At 46.1% G+C, this 21,497-nt stretch overlaps 1 protein-coding gene across 1 annotated transcript in view; it reads right to left on the reverse strand.

Moving 5' to 3' along the window:
- BARX2 (BARX homeobox 2) overlaps positions 1-18,322 on the reverse strand; it is a 71,967-nt gene extending 53,645 nt beyond the window's left edge. Inside the window, exon 1 of the mRNA XM_082476246.1 lies at positions 16,521-18,322. Within this exon, the coding sequence (XP_082332372.1) occupies positions 16,521-16,707 (187 nt within the window). The 5' untranslated portion in view covers positions 16,708-18,322. The remainder of the gene's footprint in view (positions 1-16,520) is intronic.
- Positions 18,323-21,497: the final 3,175 nt, after the last annotated feature.

Consider the following 21,497-nt stretch of genomic DNA (forward strand, 5'->3'; position numbering starts at 1 on the left):
AAATAAGAAATTCTTCAGGCGTCTAAGCTCCAAATGAGGCAACACAGTTCCCTACGTGTGACAAGGTTTGACTTCTCTGCTTTTCCTCCTGTATCTTTTGCGTAGGGTTTTTATCTTTCTATGTTAGCGTCATGGAGATCAGAGAATCTCCCTTCATGTAGTCAGTCTCTATACGACTTAGAGTGTTACTGCCTATTCTCTTCTCTTCTGTACTCTCCACCCAAGAAGAGGTCTATCTACCTCCCTACTTCTTTCTGCTTCCTTCTCTAATAAATGAGAAGAATAATAGTACCTCATATGATTGGGGTAGGAATTAAATAAGTTAATTCATGTAAGGCATTCAGAGCTGTGCCTGGTACATAGGAAGTGTTATGTAAGTGTCTGCTGTTACGTTTATTTGTTTTTATATTTATTTTGTTTATTATTGTTATTATTGTCGTTTTGTGACTTCACCTCTGATCCGGCGTAAGAAAGTCAGATGTAGCGTGTCCCACACGTACTTCTCTTTGAGGTAGAATTTTACCTGCAACATCAACCACTTCTTCCTCTGAAGGTACTCTACCTTCCTCTTGTCCTTACCCCTCTCCACTCCATCGCAGTGGGAAGGGCTAAACCTAAAGGATTCTCAGCCTAGTGGCTGGAGAAACCCAACAACAAATAGGAAGTTATCGCCAAGTCAGATTAATTTCAATCTCCCACTTCACTAGCGCTTCATGACTCAGGGGCTGCCGTAGAAAATATTGAAGCCTTACCCATTCCCAAGTGCCTAAACAAAAGTGAGAATGGGACGGAGGCACCAAGAGAATCATGGTTGGTCCTTCCCGAGAGGCCTGGCAGCCCTGACCCTCGCGAGTTGACAATTCTGACAGGCACATGTAGATGTGCATTTCCACCACAGAAAGCACCCCAGCAATTAAGTGCTTTATCCAGCGGTGCACACCCTTCCGGACGGGCCTGTGTGATTACACAATGTTCATGATTATTACTATTATTTCAAGGGCCGGGCAGCAAATTAAAGTCAAAGAAGAAGCATATAAAAGTCACCCAAACCTCAAACGGAATAAGGTCAGTAATTCTGATGCTCCCAATCTCTCATCAGTTGTCATCCTCAGATATCCTCTGGCAAAACCAGGGAGGGTTAGAACTTCAAAGAAAAGTCCCCCAAATTCAGTGGAATCCCAGCCACCTTCCTGTAAATATTTTTGACCCCTCTCTCTGTGCAGAAAAATCTAGTGTTATTTCTAGAAAGGTTTGGGAATGTTTCCGTAGAGCTAAGAGCCTGATCTCAATTTCAGAGAGTCCTTGTAAAATTCCCCACCAAACTGACTTTCAGGCCTCCACACATCACGGGATGACAAGAGACCCCGATCTGTGACACAACAAAGGAGGTCTTTGGGGGCCGAGAATGACATCACATGTTGTGGATCAGTAACAACCTCATTTCACAGCCGAGGAACCCTGTTTCCAACAGTCTCGTTCAAGGGTCTGTAAACTTTTCCTGAGAAGGGCCAGACAGTAAATATTTCAGGTCCAGTGGGCCACACTCTCCATCAAAATGACTCCATATGTACACAAAGGGGAGTGGCTGTCGCCAGTAAAACTTCGTGGACACCAATATCTGGACTTCATATACTTTTCCAGTGTCACAGAAGATTGTTCTTCTGATTTCTTCTCTTCTGTGCACAGATGTAAATGCCATCCTTAGCTCGTGGCAGCAGGAAGACAGCTGGCCGTCCAGGTTTGGCCTCCCTGGGGTCTAGTCGTCTAGGAAGATACGGAATGACCCTGACACTGAACAGCTTCTCTCACGTGGAGACTGCGCTTGTTCACCGCACCCTGATCTCCTCCAGGCATTACATTAATACCCCTTAATCAACCACTCTTCCCCCACACAGGGGAGGAGGGTCTGTTTTATCCATGGCAGAAACTGAGGCACTGAGCCGGCCCAGAATGAGCCCGTGCGGAGCCCTGGGGGTGGCTTTCTGACAGCTCTTCTACCTTGAACTCTGCGCCCCCATTGCCTGCTCACCTCAAGTGCACACACCTCCTGTACTGTGCTGCACGAAAACTATTACTGCATCTTAATAGGATAATAGTGATCTTCTGTGAGCCGGGATGGTGCAACTCTTTATTGCATCATTAATATATATTATCATAATATATATGATGATGAGGCAACCTGTGTGGCTAGGCGGGCCCTGGCCCAACCCCAAGTCATCGCCTGGCTGTCAGTTCTGAGTTACGCCTCTGAGAAGAAGCACGTACTCACGGGGCAATTTCCCAAATGAAATGTTCCATTCTCATTTTCAGATTTGGACAACAAATGCTGAACAAGCACGTAAGGATCCCTGTGTCAGGAGGATAATCGTTTCGTTCCCCCCGACTCTCCTCTCCCCATCCCCATCATTGCTTCTCACCCCTCACCCACTCCTGCCTACTCCCCTCCTACCAGAGTAGAAACACTTGGCTTCTCTGAATTCACAGACTGAACAGAATAGCCTCAACAAGTGGCCAAAGGTCCGTATCTCCAGCTCAGTCCTATTTCCACAATGGTTCTAAGGCACTTAGGGGACCACGCCGGCGTTCTCTCCACGAATCAATACCACCCCACGGCACCAGGAGGACACATCCACGTGTCTTAGCCCACCTGCTTCCAGCTGGCCCCCACCCACGCCTGAACCTGGATGATTTCACTAGAGGTTGCTTAAAGGAATCATCAGTATAAACGGTTGGACGGGGGTGCTGCCCTGGTCACTGGGGCTTCCTTCAACCCATGGAAGAATTCCATTCACCCTCATCAAAAGGATCTTTCTCACCCTGTGGAGGGCATCCACCAATGAAAGTATTTCATCAGCAGCTACTTGGCTTCCTAAGACGCTAGTGACTAGTTAAGAAACACAGTTCCAGGAAAAATCCATGCAGAACCTTGTGCACTCAGTCCCTTCCACACAGAATGCAACTGTAAACAATCCCCATGAGCAACTGAAAGTTGTAATATAGAGGCTTCATTTGGAACTCCCTCTGAATCACAGACCCAGTACTATACGAGGACAAGGATTATCTCCCAACCTGCTACCTCTTTCCACACCACCAATTAGAAAAGAAGGTCTCAATTGAATTTCTTTTCTTCTCTCAGTACTCTGAGACAGGAGAATAAAAATACTCATAGCCTCTTCCAAAAGAAAAGACTATCCCTAACTCTACTCTTCAAAGGAAAAAAAAAAATGAAACGTGCTGAGAAATTCTGCCCCTTTTCTAAAAACGGTTCTTGAGAGGCACAGCCGCATGATGAAACACTTCCCAGGGGTAATTAATCCTGAGCAACTCTTGTAAAAAAAAAAAAATAGAGTAACAAAGCACATTCTGTGATGCTGTAGTGTTTGACCAGTTTTTGCCACTCATGTATGAATTTACAAAATTCTGAATTCACACTATAAAACAGAAAGATGGGGGGAATGAAACATACCTATTCATGAAGCCTTGAACTTCAACAGCTCATGGACCACCCAGGTTGCAAGAGGCCCTAGGAGGCAGCCAGTGTAATGACATAACCCACAAGAATGCCCTAGAGTGAAGTGGTTTTTAAAGGATATTTAATTTTTCTTGAGCTTCATTCACCACGAATAGTAATCTTTCTCTAAAGGGCTGTGCTTCAGCCAACCAAGTTGAGGTTATTATTATAAGATAATTATTTGTAATAGAAGCTATCAATTACTGAGTACTTACATGCCAGGAACTATGCTAAGTGCTTTATACGCACTATTTCATTTAACCTACATGACTAACCCTATTAGGTAGTTATTACTATCTTCTGTTTATAGATGGGGAAATTGAGGGTCAGAAAGGCTAAATGACTTGCCTAAGGTCACACAGACAATAAAACACAAACCAACTCAGGACCATCTGACTCAAAACCTATCCAGTAAGATCACTCCATTAAACTGCTTCATAGATTTGAGTCATGGCTGTAAATTACCTCAAGCTCATCTTTAAGCCATCATCTACACTACAGTGATTCCCAAACTTGACTTTTCATTATAATCTCTTTTTAAAAATACAGATTCCCCAGAACCCACCCCAGCCCGACTGGATAGAATGTGGGGGAAAAAAAATTAATCTCTTATTCTTCTGTTTTAAGCCATGCCAAACAAATGGCCAGATTTTTTTTTTTTTCCCACTGAACTTAATAATGAGTATTTCGTGAAAAATATTCCAAGTCTTAAGTCTCAAGGCAATTGGCTGGCATTCAGTTGTTAAGTACTTTCTCTCTGGTTCACAAGAATGAATAAATGAATGAACGCATGCATGCCTGGGAATTCCACCCTCGACTCCCACAGAAAAGCTTTATCCAGAAGAAGCTTCCAAAGCTCGAGGAAGCACTGTGACCAAAGGAGACTTGGGAATGTTACACAGATACGGACACTGATGTCCAGAGGCAGTGGGATGAGTTCAGGGTCACCCAGCCGGACGGCAGCAGGCCCCAAAATCTCCCAACCACCTACTTCCTCCAAAGACACCACTGCTGCTTAGAATTCGTCTGGAATCATTCAGAAACCCAAATAATCACAGGAAATGAAAGACAGACTGGCACATGTCAAATGATTATAAATATGTGTAAAGGAGTTAACAGGTTCAAAATATATCCCTCGGGAGCCGGCACACTCCCTGGACCTTTCTTTACGTAAAGCATGGGGCCTCCGTGGAAGGAGACAGACTTGACTTCTAATTGACATATGATTGTATATATTGTTAGGATGGCACCTGATATTGAAAGAGACAGACCTGAGTTCCAACCTCAACTCTGCCACTTCCTCATGTGGCCGTGTTGCCATTTACTCAACCTCCCCGAGTGTCACTTTCCTCCCCCAAAAACCAGTGATAATAATAACTACTTCCTATAGGGTCTCCATGCAGTTTAAATTCCTTAGTGTAGACAAGCACCCAGCATCTGGCTCACAGTTACCATTTATAATTGTTGTTATTTTTACTTCCCAGTTCCCTGAAAAGTGAAACACATTCTGTTTACGCAGCTAATTGTTCTAACTGCCAAGGCTCAATGTCCCAGTTTAAAAAAATCAGCCCTCCAATAGGACATTCCTTTATGCCATCCTCCAAACCGAGGATTGAAAGCATGCTTCCAAGACACACAGCTGTCTAACGTGCTAAGAGCAATAATGGATTGCCATAATATCCAGGGATAACAAAATTAACAACATCTTCCCCAAAAAATCTCCTCTGGGATGATTTCAATCAAATGTTTCAACCAATTATTTCAGTCAAATGTTCAGTCATGAAAAAGAAAGGACTTAGATTGGAACCTTATTCAAATATATCCCTCTCCCTCAGTGAAACTTGTTCAAAGTTAACCATGAATATCCCAAATCCTCGCCCGTACTTTCCCAAGTCGTTCCAAAGAGAAGATCCACGGCGGAGCTGTCAGATTTGCTGCCAGTGATCGGACTGTCCGGGCAGCAGGACCAACACACGCGTGTTATCTTCCTCAGACAGCCACACACAGCCCTTTGGAACATCTCTCTCGATAACATTCACTCCTTTCACAGCCTCGAGCCTGGAGAGTCCATTTTACGAGGAATGAGGTTTCACTGGAGAGACGCAGGAAGGGGACAGAGTAAGGCACAAATGAAGTTTCAGTCTGTTCCTTTCACTGCTGCCGTCCTGTGCATCCATCCAGGTAAGACAACATGCAGAAGGCCTCGCTCCTGCAGCCCTGAACGTCTGTCCACTGGCAGCAAATCTGATAGATCCACCGGCCTTTCAGTCATGTCCAATTTGGCCACCCTCCTCTAGATGCGCTCATTAGTTCCTGCCGACCACGGCTGCACTGCCAAGCACCAAAGACAGCACAGCGACCCTGGCTGCTGATGGCTGGCGTGGGACGTGGGCTCCGAGGGCTTTGATCTGTTTGCTTCTCTGTTTGCATATGGATTTAGGACAGAGAGGGGTGGTCTCAGAAGGAGAAATGCTTGGGCAAACTCTTGACTGTACAAACTGTTTCATTCACACCAAGGACTACTTTCCCTCTGAAGGGACACAGAAAGAGCTCCCAAAGGGCCAGGTTCTTGTCACAATATCTTAAAGCAACATTTCTACATTGGAACTATTTTGCAGAGAAAAGATGAATGCCTTGGCTGTTAAGATAGGCTGAACAAAACACCTGTCACCAGAGTTGTCGCTGGAGAGTAATGTGGTCCAGGTTACCCTCTCCAAACCACAGGACGACCATTCATCATCCCTAACAGACAGCTCTCTGTGTGATTACCATGGTAACAGCTCTCATCCCTTCCTAACAATCCCTGATACCACACACCAAAGTTTTAAAATCAAATCATGGTTACAGAATATAAAGAGAACTCAGCCAGCTTACATGCCAATACCAACATGATTCTTCCCTGCCAAGAAGCTACATTTTAATATTTTTTTTGACTCTTTGGTATTCACAGATGTCCCTAGACAATTTTTTAAGTTAAATTGTCAATAGCAATGACCATTGGTCAAAAGCCAAGGGTGGTATATCATTTGAGCAGTTACCTATCAAAGCAAGATGCAATCAAAGGCAATTTACTGGGATTTGAAACATCATTAAGAAGAAGGGGAAAGAACCTACTGACTCTTCCTTTGCATGATCAGTGATGGATATTTGCAGAAAACAAACATACACTCCATCAGCAGTTCCTTCCAGCCCTAGTGCCCAGCTCAGAGCCCATTTATTCACATGCCAAAGCATTACTTGGGGGAAAGCAGTTATCTTGGTGAAAAATGACATCCCCACCCAGCCAGAGGAGGTAAGTGAGATCCAAAAGCCAATTTCAGAAGCCGCAGTGGTTGTTACAGGGTGAGTTGTACACATGTGTCTAATTATAAAGTTCTTTCCCCACTGTGAGACTGTATACAAGAAGCTTGTTTTTAACAGCTTGTCTCAGGATAGAAAGCTATTAAGAAAACCATCAAAAGTCCCCCAAGATCAAGAGTTTTATGGATATGTGGGGGCTCCCATACTATCATTTTTCAATGTTTATATTATAGAAAATTTCAAACATACAGAAAAGTACAAAGAATAATGTTAAGGAACATCTTGTGCCCATGACCAAGCTTTGCCCAATCTTAACGCTTGGCTGTACTTACATTAGGCCTTTTCTTTTCCTTAATAAATAAATTACTACACAGGAAAGTAAAAATCTCTGTATAGCCCTCCCAATCCCATGCCCTTGCCTCCCTAAACAATATACAGTATTAGCCTGCATGTTTTTCAGCATTACATAAATGGTATCAGACTGTAAGTATCAATCTACAACTTGTGTTTTTTTTCCTCAGCCTTGTATTCCTAAATCTTATCTGTATTAATACAAGTAGATCTGGGTCATTCATTTTCATCACTGCATAGAATTTCACTGCTTGAATATAATACACACAATTCTGTCCTTTTTCCTCTGAAGGGCAGTTAGACTGTTTGAGATTTTTCACTATCATAAACAACATAGAAATGAGCATTCCTCTACCAGTGTCCTGTTGCACACATGCAGTGATTTCTCAGGGCATAAACAGAGGTGGAACTGCTGGGTTGAGGGCATGTGTGTATCTGCTTCGAGGTGTTGCCACGCTGCTTCCAAAGCAACTGTGCCAAATAACCCTCTCACCATCGGGGAATGAGAACAACTATTGTTCCACATCCTTGTCATTGAGCGATACCATCAGAGTCTTTCATGTTTACCTGTCTGACGGGTATGAAATGGTACCTTGTTTTCATTTGTGTTTTCCTGATTACCAGGGACATCCTTTCATGCTCACTGGACACCTAGATCTTCACTTCTATGAGTTGCCAATTTTTCTACTTGCCTTTTTTCTTATTGCTTTGGAAGAGATCTTTATACATTCAGTGACTTTAGAAAGTTACTTAACTTCTCAGCTTCCATTAGTAAAGCAGAGATACTATCGCTTAGGAACGATTGGAAGCTGAATGAAAAGCACTGGGTCCAGTGCCTGTAACATGCTAAGCCTCAAAACAAGTCACTATTTCTATTACAGTAAGTCCCCTACATACGAATGAGTTCCATTCCGAGAGCACGTTTTTAAGTCCAATTTGTCCATAAGTCCAACAAAGTTAGCCTAGGTACCCAACTAACACAATCGGCTATAGAGTACTGTACGGTAATAGGTTTATAATGCTTTTCACACAAAAAATACATTAAAAAGAACAAAAAAAAATAAAGAAAATATTTTTAATCTTACAGTACAGTACTTTGAAAAGTACAGTAGTACCAGCTACATCACCACTGCTTTTACGCTTGCTTCCGGACATCCTAGGCTTGAAATAAAGATACTGTACTACTGTACTCTACACACTACAGTAAAGTACACAAAAGCACAACCATTTGGAGAGGATGTGCGCACGTGACAGTGTATGCCAGACACGTGAACTAACCTACGTGACTGGACCTGCGAATGCATTTTCGCATCTTTGAAAGTTCGCAACTTGAAGGTTCGTATGTAGGGGACTTACTGTGTTGTTATGAAGATGAATAATGAGGCTCAGGGTTTAGAGTATACATTTCTAGCCTTTCTCCCCAGTTTGTAGCCCCCTTTGGGATAAACACTGCAGAACTCGGGAAGAGGACACTGAGTACCTCTGGCTCTGATTTCCCCAGGATACAAAGACATAATATCAGGACTCTTGTTTATAAGTTACAATGAGGAAAGTGTGCCACGTTGACTCTCTCAGATGGTGCTTAAAAGAAACATCAGAGTTACACATCCTCCAATCTACAAGTGGCTGTGATCTTGTCTGTGAGACCATGATCCTGAATTTCAGCAATGGTTAAGTACCTGCATGAAAAGACCTCTGGGAAGAGGGAAGTGGGTGGTGGAGAATGGCGGGTAAATCAGTATTAGGGACCTGTCCGGTATTCCCAGGGTGGAAACACAGCCATGACTACATGCGATGCCACCAGGCCCAAGACCTCTCCATGTCCCCACACGTCATAGGTGACCCTCATATAAGAAAAGTGAAAGGACAATCATCCCATCGCTTATCACATACAGAAGTGTGTTTTTCAATAATGACCAAAAGTACATTGACATCACTTTGGTGGCAGGCACATTGTGAAAATACTTCTCTAATATTTATCCAATATCCAGAAGCACGTGTTCCTAAGGACATGGTGGTGAGCTAGAGAGATGCAACAAAAAGGAATCACATAAGCTTCTCTGCTTGGACCCTTAAGATATTTAGTTTCGTGCTGAGATCCTCCAGATTGGCTTCTACTCAGTTGCATCCTGGCCTCTCCTTGGAGAAAGGCCATGTTCATTGTTATGAACTCTGCCAGTGGAGTCAGGGAGCGTACACAGCTGACCTCCAGGCCGATCAAGCAGTCCTGACACCAGCTTCAACCGGTGACTAGTGGAGTCCCTTTTTACACGTACTTGCACCTCATCTAACATTCAGAACGATCTTCCTCCATATTCAATTTCCACCGGCACTAAAGAAACCAGAGACTTTCCTTAGTGACCCTCTGCCTGTTTTTCGCGGAGTAATCATGGGCAAGAGTCAACTCCAGACCAAATATAATTAAGCCATCTTCTGATATCTATCTGGGTGTACTGCTTTCTTCCTTAAACGTGTGCCAAGTTTCCACTTCCAAGAAGTTAAACTGCCATATAAAAATGCCCTGGTGATGATAAGTAATTAGACACTGTAATGGAAAATTAACTGTGTTTTTATTTACAGCATTCATTTTAACAAGACATTTCTTTTTCTAACTGTTATTAAGCTGCAATAAAAATAAATTAAATCCTGAGGATCTGCAAAGGTTTTCTGGTTAAATAAAAATAAAAACAAAAACAAAAACAAAAAAGAAGAAGAAGAAGAAAAACCGCCTCTTCTCCTAGAGTCAGAGTATTTCTTATTTTGTTAACATCACTAAGTTGGTACACAGTCCTGGTCTGAACCCCATTCCTGGTAAATTCTAAGGCCAATTCTAATCCTGTCACCCGTGCTGTGGACAGAGGAACAACCCTTCCACCATCATGGCAGCTGACCCGGAGGCAGTCATGCCAGGCAGGACGGAGGGCCTTCGCCACATGTGGGAAGTCTTTACCCAAATGCTCTCTCTCCTTCTCTCTCTTTTTTCCTCCCTGTTTTGCTGCTCCCAAGAGACTTGCAGCCAAGTGATTCACAACAGTCTGGCAAGCACCTGTGGGCTTTGGCAAGTCCTGGGTTAGAAGGCGGCTAATCCAGCTCAGTGGGGTCCACTCTGACGCCCCAGTAAAAACACCACCTCCTCGAGATAGGAATGGAAAACGGCATTCCCCAAGACAGAATGCAAAATGAGGCCTCCACCTGTCCGTCTCATCCAAGGCCTTGCAGCCCTCTAACCATGTTCCAGCTAAGGGTTCATCAGCAGGTGTAGCCAAGGGACGCGAACTGACTTCACTCGGGGCGGACGAGTGGCCGGCGTGGTCCGCAGGCTCCGCCACCCCCATGGAAGTTCCCAGGCTTCGTACTAAGGCGGGAGCCTCAGATCTGTGCCCTACCTAACTTCCGTCTCTGTTCCTCTTCCTCCCGATCTCAAAACAAAGTGCAAATAGCACCTAAAAATGCTTCTGGGTTAACACTGATTCAGTCGTGCTAAATGCTGGGCAGGGCACTCCCCCGCCCCCAGGCTCTTCCCTGAAGGCGCCCCAGCAGGTGTCTACGTCAAATCAACGGTGGGCATTTACTCTCCAAGCAGGGACAGAAGAATTTCAGAAGCCACCTTTGTGTTGCCCCCAGGGTCATTCGGAAGGACACTGAGCTACATACCAGGAGGAATCAAGTGGCTTCAAGAATTTCAAAGAAACCCACTCTTTTTCTTTTCCCCTATTCCTTCCCTTTTTTGTTTTCATCTCTCTTTACAATCTAAACAACAATTTACCGTCCTTACTGCTTTTCACATAGATTCCTGGGATGTAAAAACCTAACAATCTTCTCATTTAGATTCCTGAGGTATGTTAAAACCAGCAGCTATATACCAGCCACGCTGGGATCACAAATTTTATTTTCAAGCCAGAGGTACAACCAACACTGCAGGAAATTGGTTTCATAAAAGATTTACTGCATATACAATTTCAGTTGAGTTGTATTTAAGGAGGTTAATATGACAATTTTGGTGTTGATAATACCCTTTAAGTGGAGTTCAAAGACAAAATTCCAGACGGTAAGCAAACGGATTAAATTATCATAATGTTTCACAATTCCAAAGTGCCCACATAGACTCTAGAGGACCACAAAAAAGAGCTTGGCAGTGGCTCTACAGGTGCTTCACAGAAAGATTTAAAATATCCCAACTATTAGCCAAGACTTAGAATAAACTTAAAAATAATGGCAGTGGACTTCCCTGGTGGCACAGTGGTTAAGAATCCGCCTGCCAATGCAGGGGACACGGGTTTAAGCCCTGGTCCGGAAAGATCCCACATGCCGCGGAGCAACTAAGCCCGTGTGCCACAATTACTGAGCCTGCGCTGTAGAGCCCACGAGCCACAACTACTGAGCCCACGTGCCACAACTACTGAAGCCCACGTGCCTAGAGCCTGTGCTCTGCAACAAGAGAAGCCACCGCAATGAGAAGCCCGCGCACCGCAACGAAGAGTAGCCCCCGCTTGCCACAACTCGAGAAAGCCCGCGCGCAGCAACGAAGACCCAACGCAGCCAAAAATAAAAAATAATTTAAATAAATTAAATAAATTTAAAAAAATAATAATGGCAGTGCCGTCATCAAGCAAGTGTAAATATTTGTTGAATTAAATTATTGAATTAAATGATACTGAAGATTATAGACCTTTGGAAAGGCATTTTAACTTGCTAAATTTCTAATCATTTTCCCACTTGCTATTAGAAAAATGAGAACCAGCAAATAAATTGCTAATCAACTATTCACTCGTTAAGACTGACCCCTAAGGAATCCCTCAGTCTCTCTATTTAACAAAGGTGTCATAAAATTGAAGGAGTAAGGAGACAGCAGCTGAGGATCCCAAAGGAGCTCAGCTGACCTTGGATGAGTCCTCTAGCCTGTGCTGCCCTCAATTTATTTTCCCTTAGAGTGGGAACAGGAGAGGCAGTGATGAGTGATTGCTAAGAAAAGCATATTTGCCTCTGGCAGAAATACAAACGCTTGCTAATAAAGATCATTTTCCAGACCCCCAGTTTCCATTTCTCTATCAACGTTCCAGTGCCCAGGATCCAGGTTCCCAAGATACTACAGGTTTTGGTCTCCAACTGAAAGACTGAGCTAGGACTGGGGGAATCACTGGAGCCAACTCATGAAGTGGCAGCCTGACTCCCTGACCCCCATCACACAGGTCCACACCTCATTTCATTTTTCACCAGGACGACACCCAATCTTTGTGCTAAAAATGAGCCCAAGGACACCACCCCAAAGAACTTGTTTCTCTTGGACCCACCAAAGAATAAAATGTTCTCAAAGCCCACTCCTAAGATAAACACCCTTCCCCACGTGCCCCTTTTAATTGGCTGGTTAACTGTCCCTTGGGTATGACTGCACAGCTTTATCCCGGGTGTGTAATGGAGTTGGAAAAATCTTCCTGATTTCTGAGTATCCTAATATGAAAGACAGCGGTGTACAGTGCGGGCTGAAACTACGTTTAAGCCCTGATGTGACCCTAGCACTTCGCAAAAAAAAAAAAGTATGTTATGCTTGGGAAGGTTGGTCTATGGTCACTGGGATTCCTCCCAATCAGCTCTGTAGACTGGCCGCTGGAGGTCACGGAGAGAGCCTACAGAACCCTTCTGCCAGAGAAGAGAAAAAGAATTAAACTATAGGTTTTAGTGAAATCACTAACAGTCATGCAGGGGCCATGGGTTGTAAAAGGTACAAATACCCATATTCACCTGCCCCCAAATGTGCGTGTACAAGTCCTAGGGTAATTCTAGGTTATAAGTATCAATAATTATAATAAATTATAAATAATTATGCAACGTACTTAGGTTTCTCAGTATCCTCCTATGAAAACTCTTAGGGTAAATTGTTACATCCCTGTTTTTGTGAAGCAAGTTACTCATTTTTTCCAAACAGCCCTCAAATTTAGAAACTCTGCCTATTTCTAAAGATCAAACTGAAAGAGAGATCCCTCGAAAGGAACCGTGCCGCTACCTCTGCAATCTATTCCGTCCTGAGAAGCCAGTTCAAGGGACTCTTCCACCAAGAAACATTAATCACAACCAGAAAAATAAAACAATGCACCTGAGAGTTAAACAATATTTATGATATCATAAACTGCAAGTCATTTTTGGCCTTCAATCACTGTCAACGTTCTAATGTTTATGAGAGATAATCACTGGCTTCTAAATGGCAATACAGTTCCATTCTGAGTGAGGATTACTGTTACCAGATTTTAAAATAAGAACAACATGTCATAAACTAAATTCATTCTAAACATGTTCCATACCTTCTCAACGGTCTGAATAACAAACTTTTTTTTTCAAATGGAGGCTCTCTTTGGGCTTGGTTTTTTAATTTTATTTTAAATTTAATGACAAATGTTCCTTTAGTTTGGCTTTAAGAGAAGGATTCCTTTACTCAATATCTATTATGTGATGCAGGAGATCTATTAGGAAACTTAAGTCAATCTGGAGATTGCTTCCTAAAACTTAAATTACTATATTTTAATAAGAAAGGGCCTGTTCAAACAAACAATTGTTTTTGAAGGTGAGTAGTCCATCAAGGTTAGGGTGTCTAATAATAAGTTACTGTCAAGTGATTATCTACCAGATGAGAAATGTTTCCATTTCTCAGCTTACTTGAATATACATGCTCTTCTGCCCGAGGAGATCAGGATCATAAACTGACATTAGGATTTTGCTAAATCTGAACGACTTGGTTTGCTTAATTATGTAGAGGCTTTTTAAACGCTGTAGCTTTTTTCCCACCACAATTTCATGTACTTACTGTGCAGAGTGGTCACTTTATTATCTTAGTTTTCATTATTTTAGCTGACAAAGGTCACTTCTCTTAGTTATATAAATCTTAAAAGAGCAAACCAAAGGATGAGATAGTTCAGTAACTTTAATTCCAATTTATGCCTTTCACTTGATTTGAACATTTTATGCATTGGTTCCACCAAAAGTGCTAAATATTTATCTCTATCCAGAAAAAAAAAATACATATATATATATAGTTTCATTATGAATGCCAGCAACTTATTGCTGTTTTTTTAATTAATAAAAAAAAGATTAAGTTCATCCAATTTAAGATTTGTGATCCTGAACATAACTGTTAAAACCAACAAAAATGCTTTGAAAGCATGGTATTTGCAAAACCTTTGAGAAGTCGCTTATGGTATTCCCATGATCTAATACATGTAAGGCTTTAACTGTAATCGTAAACCCACTGAAAGCTTATGATCTGAAAGGATGGACTATTATAGCCAGTTTTTATGGGTTTAATTCCACTGGCAAATCCCAGTTTCTATATTTTAAATCTCAACTAGAGCAAAATCACAACACATTTTCAAAAGAACAACCTAAAGAAATCAAGCACGGGAACAATAGGGCAAGAACGCCAGTGCCAACAACCACCCTCTCCCACAAACCATCAAAGAACTTCAAAAGCACAAGACTGAGCAAAACTTTTAGTTCGTGAAATATGTGCGATTCACTTTTAACACTCACAAAAGTACATGTGAATCACTGTATTTTCCTCTGATTTATGTCCCACACAAGGTTCAATAAAACACAAAACTTACTCAACCTCGACTGATGACTGGATCATTGTTTTGGAGGCTATTTATTACTCTTTTTCTAGCATGATTTCTTCTATGATCCAATTCTGTGACTGCTAAAAGCCAGGAAAAGCTGCCTTCAAGTCAATGCATGGCACGAAGTCACTAAAAAGTTTGCAGGCATCAGGCTATGCTTAGGTGCTTAGGAGAAGCTGTTCTGCTTTGTCCTAGGGACCTCCAGGTATGCAATGTCTTTTCAGGGTGCAAGAGATTTACGATTAAGACGGATTCTCTCTTTTTCCTTTAAGGGATTTGAGTTCTCATGGCAAATGATTATTTACACTCAAAACAAGAATCAGCCTACTTCCCCGCTCCAAGATCTATGTAGACAACTCATCCCAGGTTTAACGCATGGCAGACATACAAATGTAAAAACATCAACCATATCTATCTTGTTTTTAAAATTTTTTCTTCGTATCTTGTCTCATATATTTCTTGGCTTTTAAAATGCAGTATTACAAGTCTTGTTCTGGGCTACCAGGCCTAATTCCACCTTACAGACAAAATTTATTTTACAAAGGAGTAATTGAATATAATACTCATTTTATTACCAAATACATGTAGGAACAACTTGGTTGTAAAAGAACTTTACTGTATGTATTTACACACATATTTACTGATTGTCCTAGAGAGCCTATCAATGGAAACAACAGAAAATGCAGTATTCCAAGCACAGTGTACTAGCAGCTCTTGGCCTGAACGTTCCAAAAATATCTTTCAAAACCACTGCTATCTCTTCACTTTACTTTTTCAATGTAAGTACAATTAAATTCATTTATTTCATGCCACCAATGCAACAAATATACCCTCAAAGGGTCTTTCGGTTTGGAAATACTAAATTTTTACCTTCAGTTGAAAGCAGAGTCAATAACTTTTTTGATAAAAATTGCTTCAATTTTTTTTTTTTTTTTTTTTTTTTTTTTTGCTATACCCACGTCTGGAGAGCCTAAATCCTTATAATGCCAGGCACTATGAAACTTGGAGCTTCTCTTAATGCAAGTTTTTTAGAAGTAACTCTGGATTTATTTTCTACATAAACCTATGACTTTTAAAGTATATTTATTAAGTGTTCTTTATTTTTACTACGGGTCTTGTTCTTGTGGAGAAAGCAAACCAGATTTGAGGAATGTTTTTATTGTGATCATTGTTTTTTAGTCACTTAAAACTCACAGGGTTGACCTCCTCAGCTGGCTCCACAACGCGACACATTCCAGAACTACTTCCCCAGAGGGAGATACTTTTAAGTAAAGTTCAGCGGATTCAGGATTTTGCGGGGAACCTCAGGATACTGACTTACTTGTAAAATTCCCAGTGGAGACAGGAGGTTGGACGAGTTAACTCAAGGTGAGAAGCAACGCCACTTCCTGAGACAATGATTTAAGTGCTGAACCAGGTCAAGGGTTTGAACTTTCTTCCTGAAAAACCACAGCAGCGCTGGGAAGGAGGAAGGTTCTCCTGCCAGCAGATCCCAGGCGCTGCGGGGCGGCCGGCTCTCGGGGGCGCGCTGCCTTGACTGCCTTTCTAACCTTGCCATTGACACCTTGCCGGGCCCCTTCCAGGTTGCAGAGGCCTCTGCAATGCTCGCCTCGGACAAGTCTAGTCCTCTTGCAGGGGCCCACAATTCCCGGGCCCCTTCCTCTCGCCCTTGGGTGGGAGGACAGAGGTGGTCAAGCGCCCGACCCCGGCACGAAAGCGGCCGCACCCCACTGCGCTCCCGCGGGCCGTCTTACCGGTACAGGAATGCAGGGGCTTGGGTCGCACGACCAGCGACGGGCACATGGAGTAGAGGGAAAGTTTCTCAAAGTAGTCGCAGGTCTCCTTGGAGAGGATCTCGTCGATCATGAAAGTCTTGTAGCGCCTCCTGGCTGCTTTGAGCTGGCCGGGCGAGCTCAGCCTCAGCTCTGCGTGGCAGTGCATGGTGAGCCCGGGCGAGCGCCCGCCGCCCGGGGCCGCGGGGCTGGCGCGCCGGCGGGGGCTTCCGGCCGGCTCCTCGGCGGCCGGGAGGCGGCGGGGCTCGGGAGGTGCGCGGAGGGGAGCCGGCACCGGGCGCGCGGACTGCGCGTCTAGACCCACCCGCGGATCAGCATCTTCGCCGAGCCTTCTGGGGACAGTGCAGCTGTCAATCAGCGCGCGCTTCCCGCAGGGCCTGGTGCGGAGCCGCGCGGAGGGCCGGCCGCTCGGCGCCCACCCCGCCCAGCCCGCCTGTGACACCCGGCGCGGACCTGCGCGCCTCGTGCCCGCCGCTCTTGATCGCCTTCTCCAGCCTCTCAGCGTCTCGCGCTCGTCTGCGTGCCTATTTTAAGACACTCGCTCCGGCTCTCCTCCCCGCCCCCCTCCTGGGACGAGCTCCAGGTGTGTGTGTGCAGTGTGCGCGCCCGTGTGTGCGCGCGGTGCGGGGAGCGCGCGCCGCCCCCGCCAACGGGCTAGGCCTGCGGGGGCCGCTGCCCACGCCGAGCCCCGCGCGCCACCCTCGCGCCGGGCATGCCGCGCTCCCAGCCGCGCTCCCATCGCCGGCACCCGGCGGGCGGGCACGTCCTGGTCGGTTAGTAGAAAGAAGTCGAGACTTCGCCGAGGCTCCCGAGACTGCGGGCCCCAGAACCGGCGCCCCCGAGGAGCCGGGTGCCTTCCTGCCTCCCCACGTGGACTTCCGCGCGCCGTTTCCCGAGGACGGCGCCCGCCCTTAGCGTCCCCTACGCTCGCAGCCGGCCCCCAGCCCGCGCGTTCCGGCACCCGGACTGTACGCCGCGATCGCGAACTTGACCGTTCCACGTAGATCCCAAACCATCAATGACCTTTGCCCTGTCCGTTATCCCAATAGTAAACTGTTACAAATAAACAGTAACAGTAAACTGTTAAAAAAAAAAAGTAATCAAAAGCACGTGTTCCTTTTTTATTCTTGAGCTCTGTTTATAAACCTTTTTTCGTCTCCAGAAGGGCCAGCGCAGCGGGACTGCCGGGTGCGGCGAGTCAGCCCGGTCGTGGCTCCTGGTGCCGGATACTCTGGCACCACGGCTTTCGTCCCCCGGGTCCCTGGCGACGCGTAGGGTTGGGGGAGCCGCGAAGACACGCGTTGATTAGGTGGTTTGTCTTCTGCCTCCTGGGCGCCTAACTTCCGAGTCTGTTCCAATCAGTATCTGAACGAACTTTTGTTTTCAGTTGGAATTGTTGGGCGAGGGGCGAGGGGACCCCACCCAGCCTCGGCACCCGGACCGTCCCGCTGCCCGCGTCCTGCCCCCTCGCCCGCGCTCGGCAGAAACTGCCGGTGCTGCCGGTTTCGCGCAATTATGCCTGGGAGTTAGTTTGCACGGGGTCGGAAGGGAAACGCACGGTAAGGAGACTGAGAATTACAGACGCGGATGGCCTTCTCCGAGACCGAGTTTGGGGCTGGTGACATCTCGCGGCCCCGGGTGACGGCGGGCTCGCTGCAGAGCTGCTCGCCCTGCAGCCCGAGTCGCCGCGGAAGCAAGCGGACGCGCGCGCCTGGGCCAGTGGTTCAATTCAGAGGGAAGGGGAAAGCCTGGAGAACCAATAATTAGGCACTGAGAGAAAGTAGTAATAAACCGAATCAGAGCCTTGCATTAGACATGGCCCGCAACGCGCCTTTGAGGACCTTCATTCCCGAGGTGTTCGCGTGCGCCCCGGCTCCCCTCCCCTCCTCCTCTCCATTTAGAACGCCTTTCATTTATTCTCATGACATCTCCTTAAGCTCGTTCTTCTCCCGGAGCGGCGGCTCGAGGGCCCACGAGAGCTGCGGCCAGGTGTCCCGGTGGCGGCGCGCGTCCCGCCGCAGAGCTCGGAGGTCGCCGCGCTGGGCCCGGCGCGTCCGCGGCTGTGGTGGCCGGTCCCAAGGCCTGTCCGCTGCCCCGCGCGGGGCCGAGAACGCTCCCAGCTCAGCCCGGGCAGCGCCGCTCGGCGCTGCGACCGAGGGGTCCTCCTGGACGCCGGCGGAGCAAGGACCCTCTGCGCCACGAGCGGGGGACCGTCCCAGGGTCGCGGCGTTCGCACCGAGGACATTGTTGGGTGGGGAGTTATAGGTCCCGCTGCAAAGTGCAGAGCTGTCGGCAGCGCCGAGAAACTGCGTGTTTGGTGCGATTGGAGGGCGCGGCGTGGGGGAGACCCCCGGGCCTCTGCATCGCAGCCGGTGACCCTGGGGAGGGACCGAGCGTTAGCCCTTCGGGCCGTCTGTCGGGCCCTCACGGCACGCGCGCGCCCCGTTACTCTTCGGGCCCAGTCTTTTCCTCCACCTCTCGTCCCGTCCTCTAGCCTCGCCGGCTCTTCCCGGCCCTTCCGCCGCCACTGGCCCCTTTCTTCCGCTTCCGTCCATTTCCCCTTCCCCACTGTTCCCAGCACTTTGGGCCTCCTCTGCTGGATCGGATTCCCCCATCTCTCCTCCGCATCTTCCATCCTGGTCTCTCTTTTCCTTTCTTTCCTCTCTTCCTTTCCTTGCTCCTCTCTTCCTTCCCTCTCTTCAGACCCGGATCTGGAGCCGCGCTCCTGTGCCCCTGCGCCCCTGCGTCGCGGCGCTCCCACCCGGACGGCTGCGGGTGGCTCGCGGGCGGAGACCGCGCCGAAGCCCCAGCCGCCCGGCCCGGCGGCAACCGGCCTTGCCTCCGCCCGCCGCGCCCTCCAGCCCGCTCTCCTCCCCGCGTCCGCTTGACCACCGGCACAACATTCGCTCACACCCTCCCGCAACTGGTCCTTTGATTGGAAATCTGCAGCTCTTTAAATAGCTAAAGAATAAATTAAATAATAGCTTATTGGATTTTCCATCTTTTCGATTTTCTACCACAGAGGCAAGAAATCTCGTAGGGGGTCTGAGAGCACAAGTCCCCAGGTATTGGAAAGAGAGATTCCAGATCTCGGGAGTCTGGAGCCTTCAGCTTTCTGTCGCTTATAATCAAAGCTGAGCCTCAGTTTTTTCATTTGTAAATGATAATCATAATACCTACTTCACAAGGTTAGCCTTTCATGATCCATGACTACACAACTCTTGCCTTCAGTGGGAATGCCCACGGCACCCCATCCCCTCCCTCCTTCGCTGCCTGGAAAACTAATTCAAGGCCCATCTCAAATGTCACCTCCTTTGGGAAAGATCCCACACTCCCCAAGGCTGTCCTTGCTGTTCCTACCTCTATCTTAGAGGTTCCTTTACTATATTATTGCCTTCTGCATATTTCTTTCACCCACTGGACAATTCGTCTTGTATCACCAATACCAGCATAGCACTGGCACATAGTAGGTTCTCAGTACATGTCATGAATAAATTAATGCATGAAAGCTGGGATAAGTATATAATGTGTGTAAGACCCAAGCACATGGTAGGACTTCAGATCTTCACTAGTTGTACTACATTTGTCTTTCTCCTTAAATGAGCCTCTCTTTCCTTTATATTTTTGGTTTTTCAGCAACGGCATCTAGCCCAATTCCCATTTTGCACTCATCTCTCTCTTTTCTCTCCCTCTCTCCTGATCTCAGACTGTAAAGGGCTTCCGTGGGAGGAAGCACACCCCAGCTGTCAATCATGAAGTGGGGCTTTGGTCAGGAATAGTCAGGGGTTTCGTTTCCAACATTAATGAAGTGGCTGGAACAGCAAACATCTGCCAAAGAGCCTCAAACCTTTTCCAGCTGCTGGAGACCCACAGACACTTCCCAGCCTCCTGTGACTGTACCCTGGCAGTGTCTGCCCCTCTACCGGGAGGAACACACACGGAGAGGAACAGACCTGTCTGTACCCAGCCATGCTTGCTCAGGCAGGCATGGAAGGGGATAAAAATGCACATCCCCAGGAGGCTTCAGGAGATCAGCTCCCCTCCCCCATCCGGCGCCTGATTCCTGGGGATAGAGCCCAGCCAGAAGGAAGGGGGTAAAGACACCTGTGCAAAGTTAAAAGGGTCTGACAACTAGAAACCAAAGAATCGCTCTTTCCCATTTCAGCTGACAGCCAGTGTCTCCATTCAACTAGAACACATGAAATTTAATAAAGCAAAATGGTATTTAAAAATCCTAGGATGGCATTTAAATTGCATCTAGGATCTAACCCTAGGTAAATGAGCTCAGCTTCATTTTTTGTGTAACTATCCTTTTATAATCCTGGGCTTTGTGTCGAGGTAGATGTCAGAAGCGGCCGGGGCACAGGTCTTCCAAATACATGAACTCATTCGCAATCATCTTTTCTCCAAGTGGGGGGAGTGGAGCGGAAGCCCTCCTTACACTCCAGTAAAGTGTGCTTAATAACTTGTATTTCAGTTGCTAAGGTTTGAAATGGTTTCAGACATGTAAAAGCAAAATAGGGAAAGCCTTGTAAGTTAATATTCCCCTGGGCCCCAGGGCCATGCCAAAACTGCTGCGTGCAGAGCCCAGCACCGCAGCCTTGTACAACGAGAAGCTGAAGGAGGAGAAGAAAGCCAGCTCATTTTTAATGATGATATTAATTTACAAAAACTGCTCTCATACACTGTAAAGCATCTTTTTAAGAGAGGGCACAAATGTAATCCACTTGACAAATGGGCTTGGAAATGTCTGAATAGGTCTTTCTTTCTCAAAACATCTTTCTGGAGCAAAAGTTTACTAAAAAAAAAAAAAAAAAGACGATGGCTGTATCGACAAAGCACCTAACAGTTATGTGAAGAGTGAAAATGCAGTAAATCATCCAAAAGTTTCCAACTTTTTAGAAGCTTGGTATACAGATTAAAACCATTCGTTAAAAA

This window comes from Balaenoptera physalus (assembly GCF_965194825.1).
Source record: "Balaenoptera physalus genome assembly, chromosome: 10".
Taxonomy (NCBI): Eukaryota; Metazoa; Chordata; class Mammalia; order Artiodactyla; family Balaenopteridae; genus Balaenoptera; species Balaenoptera physalus.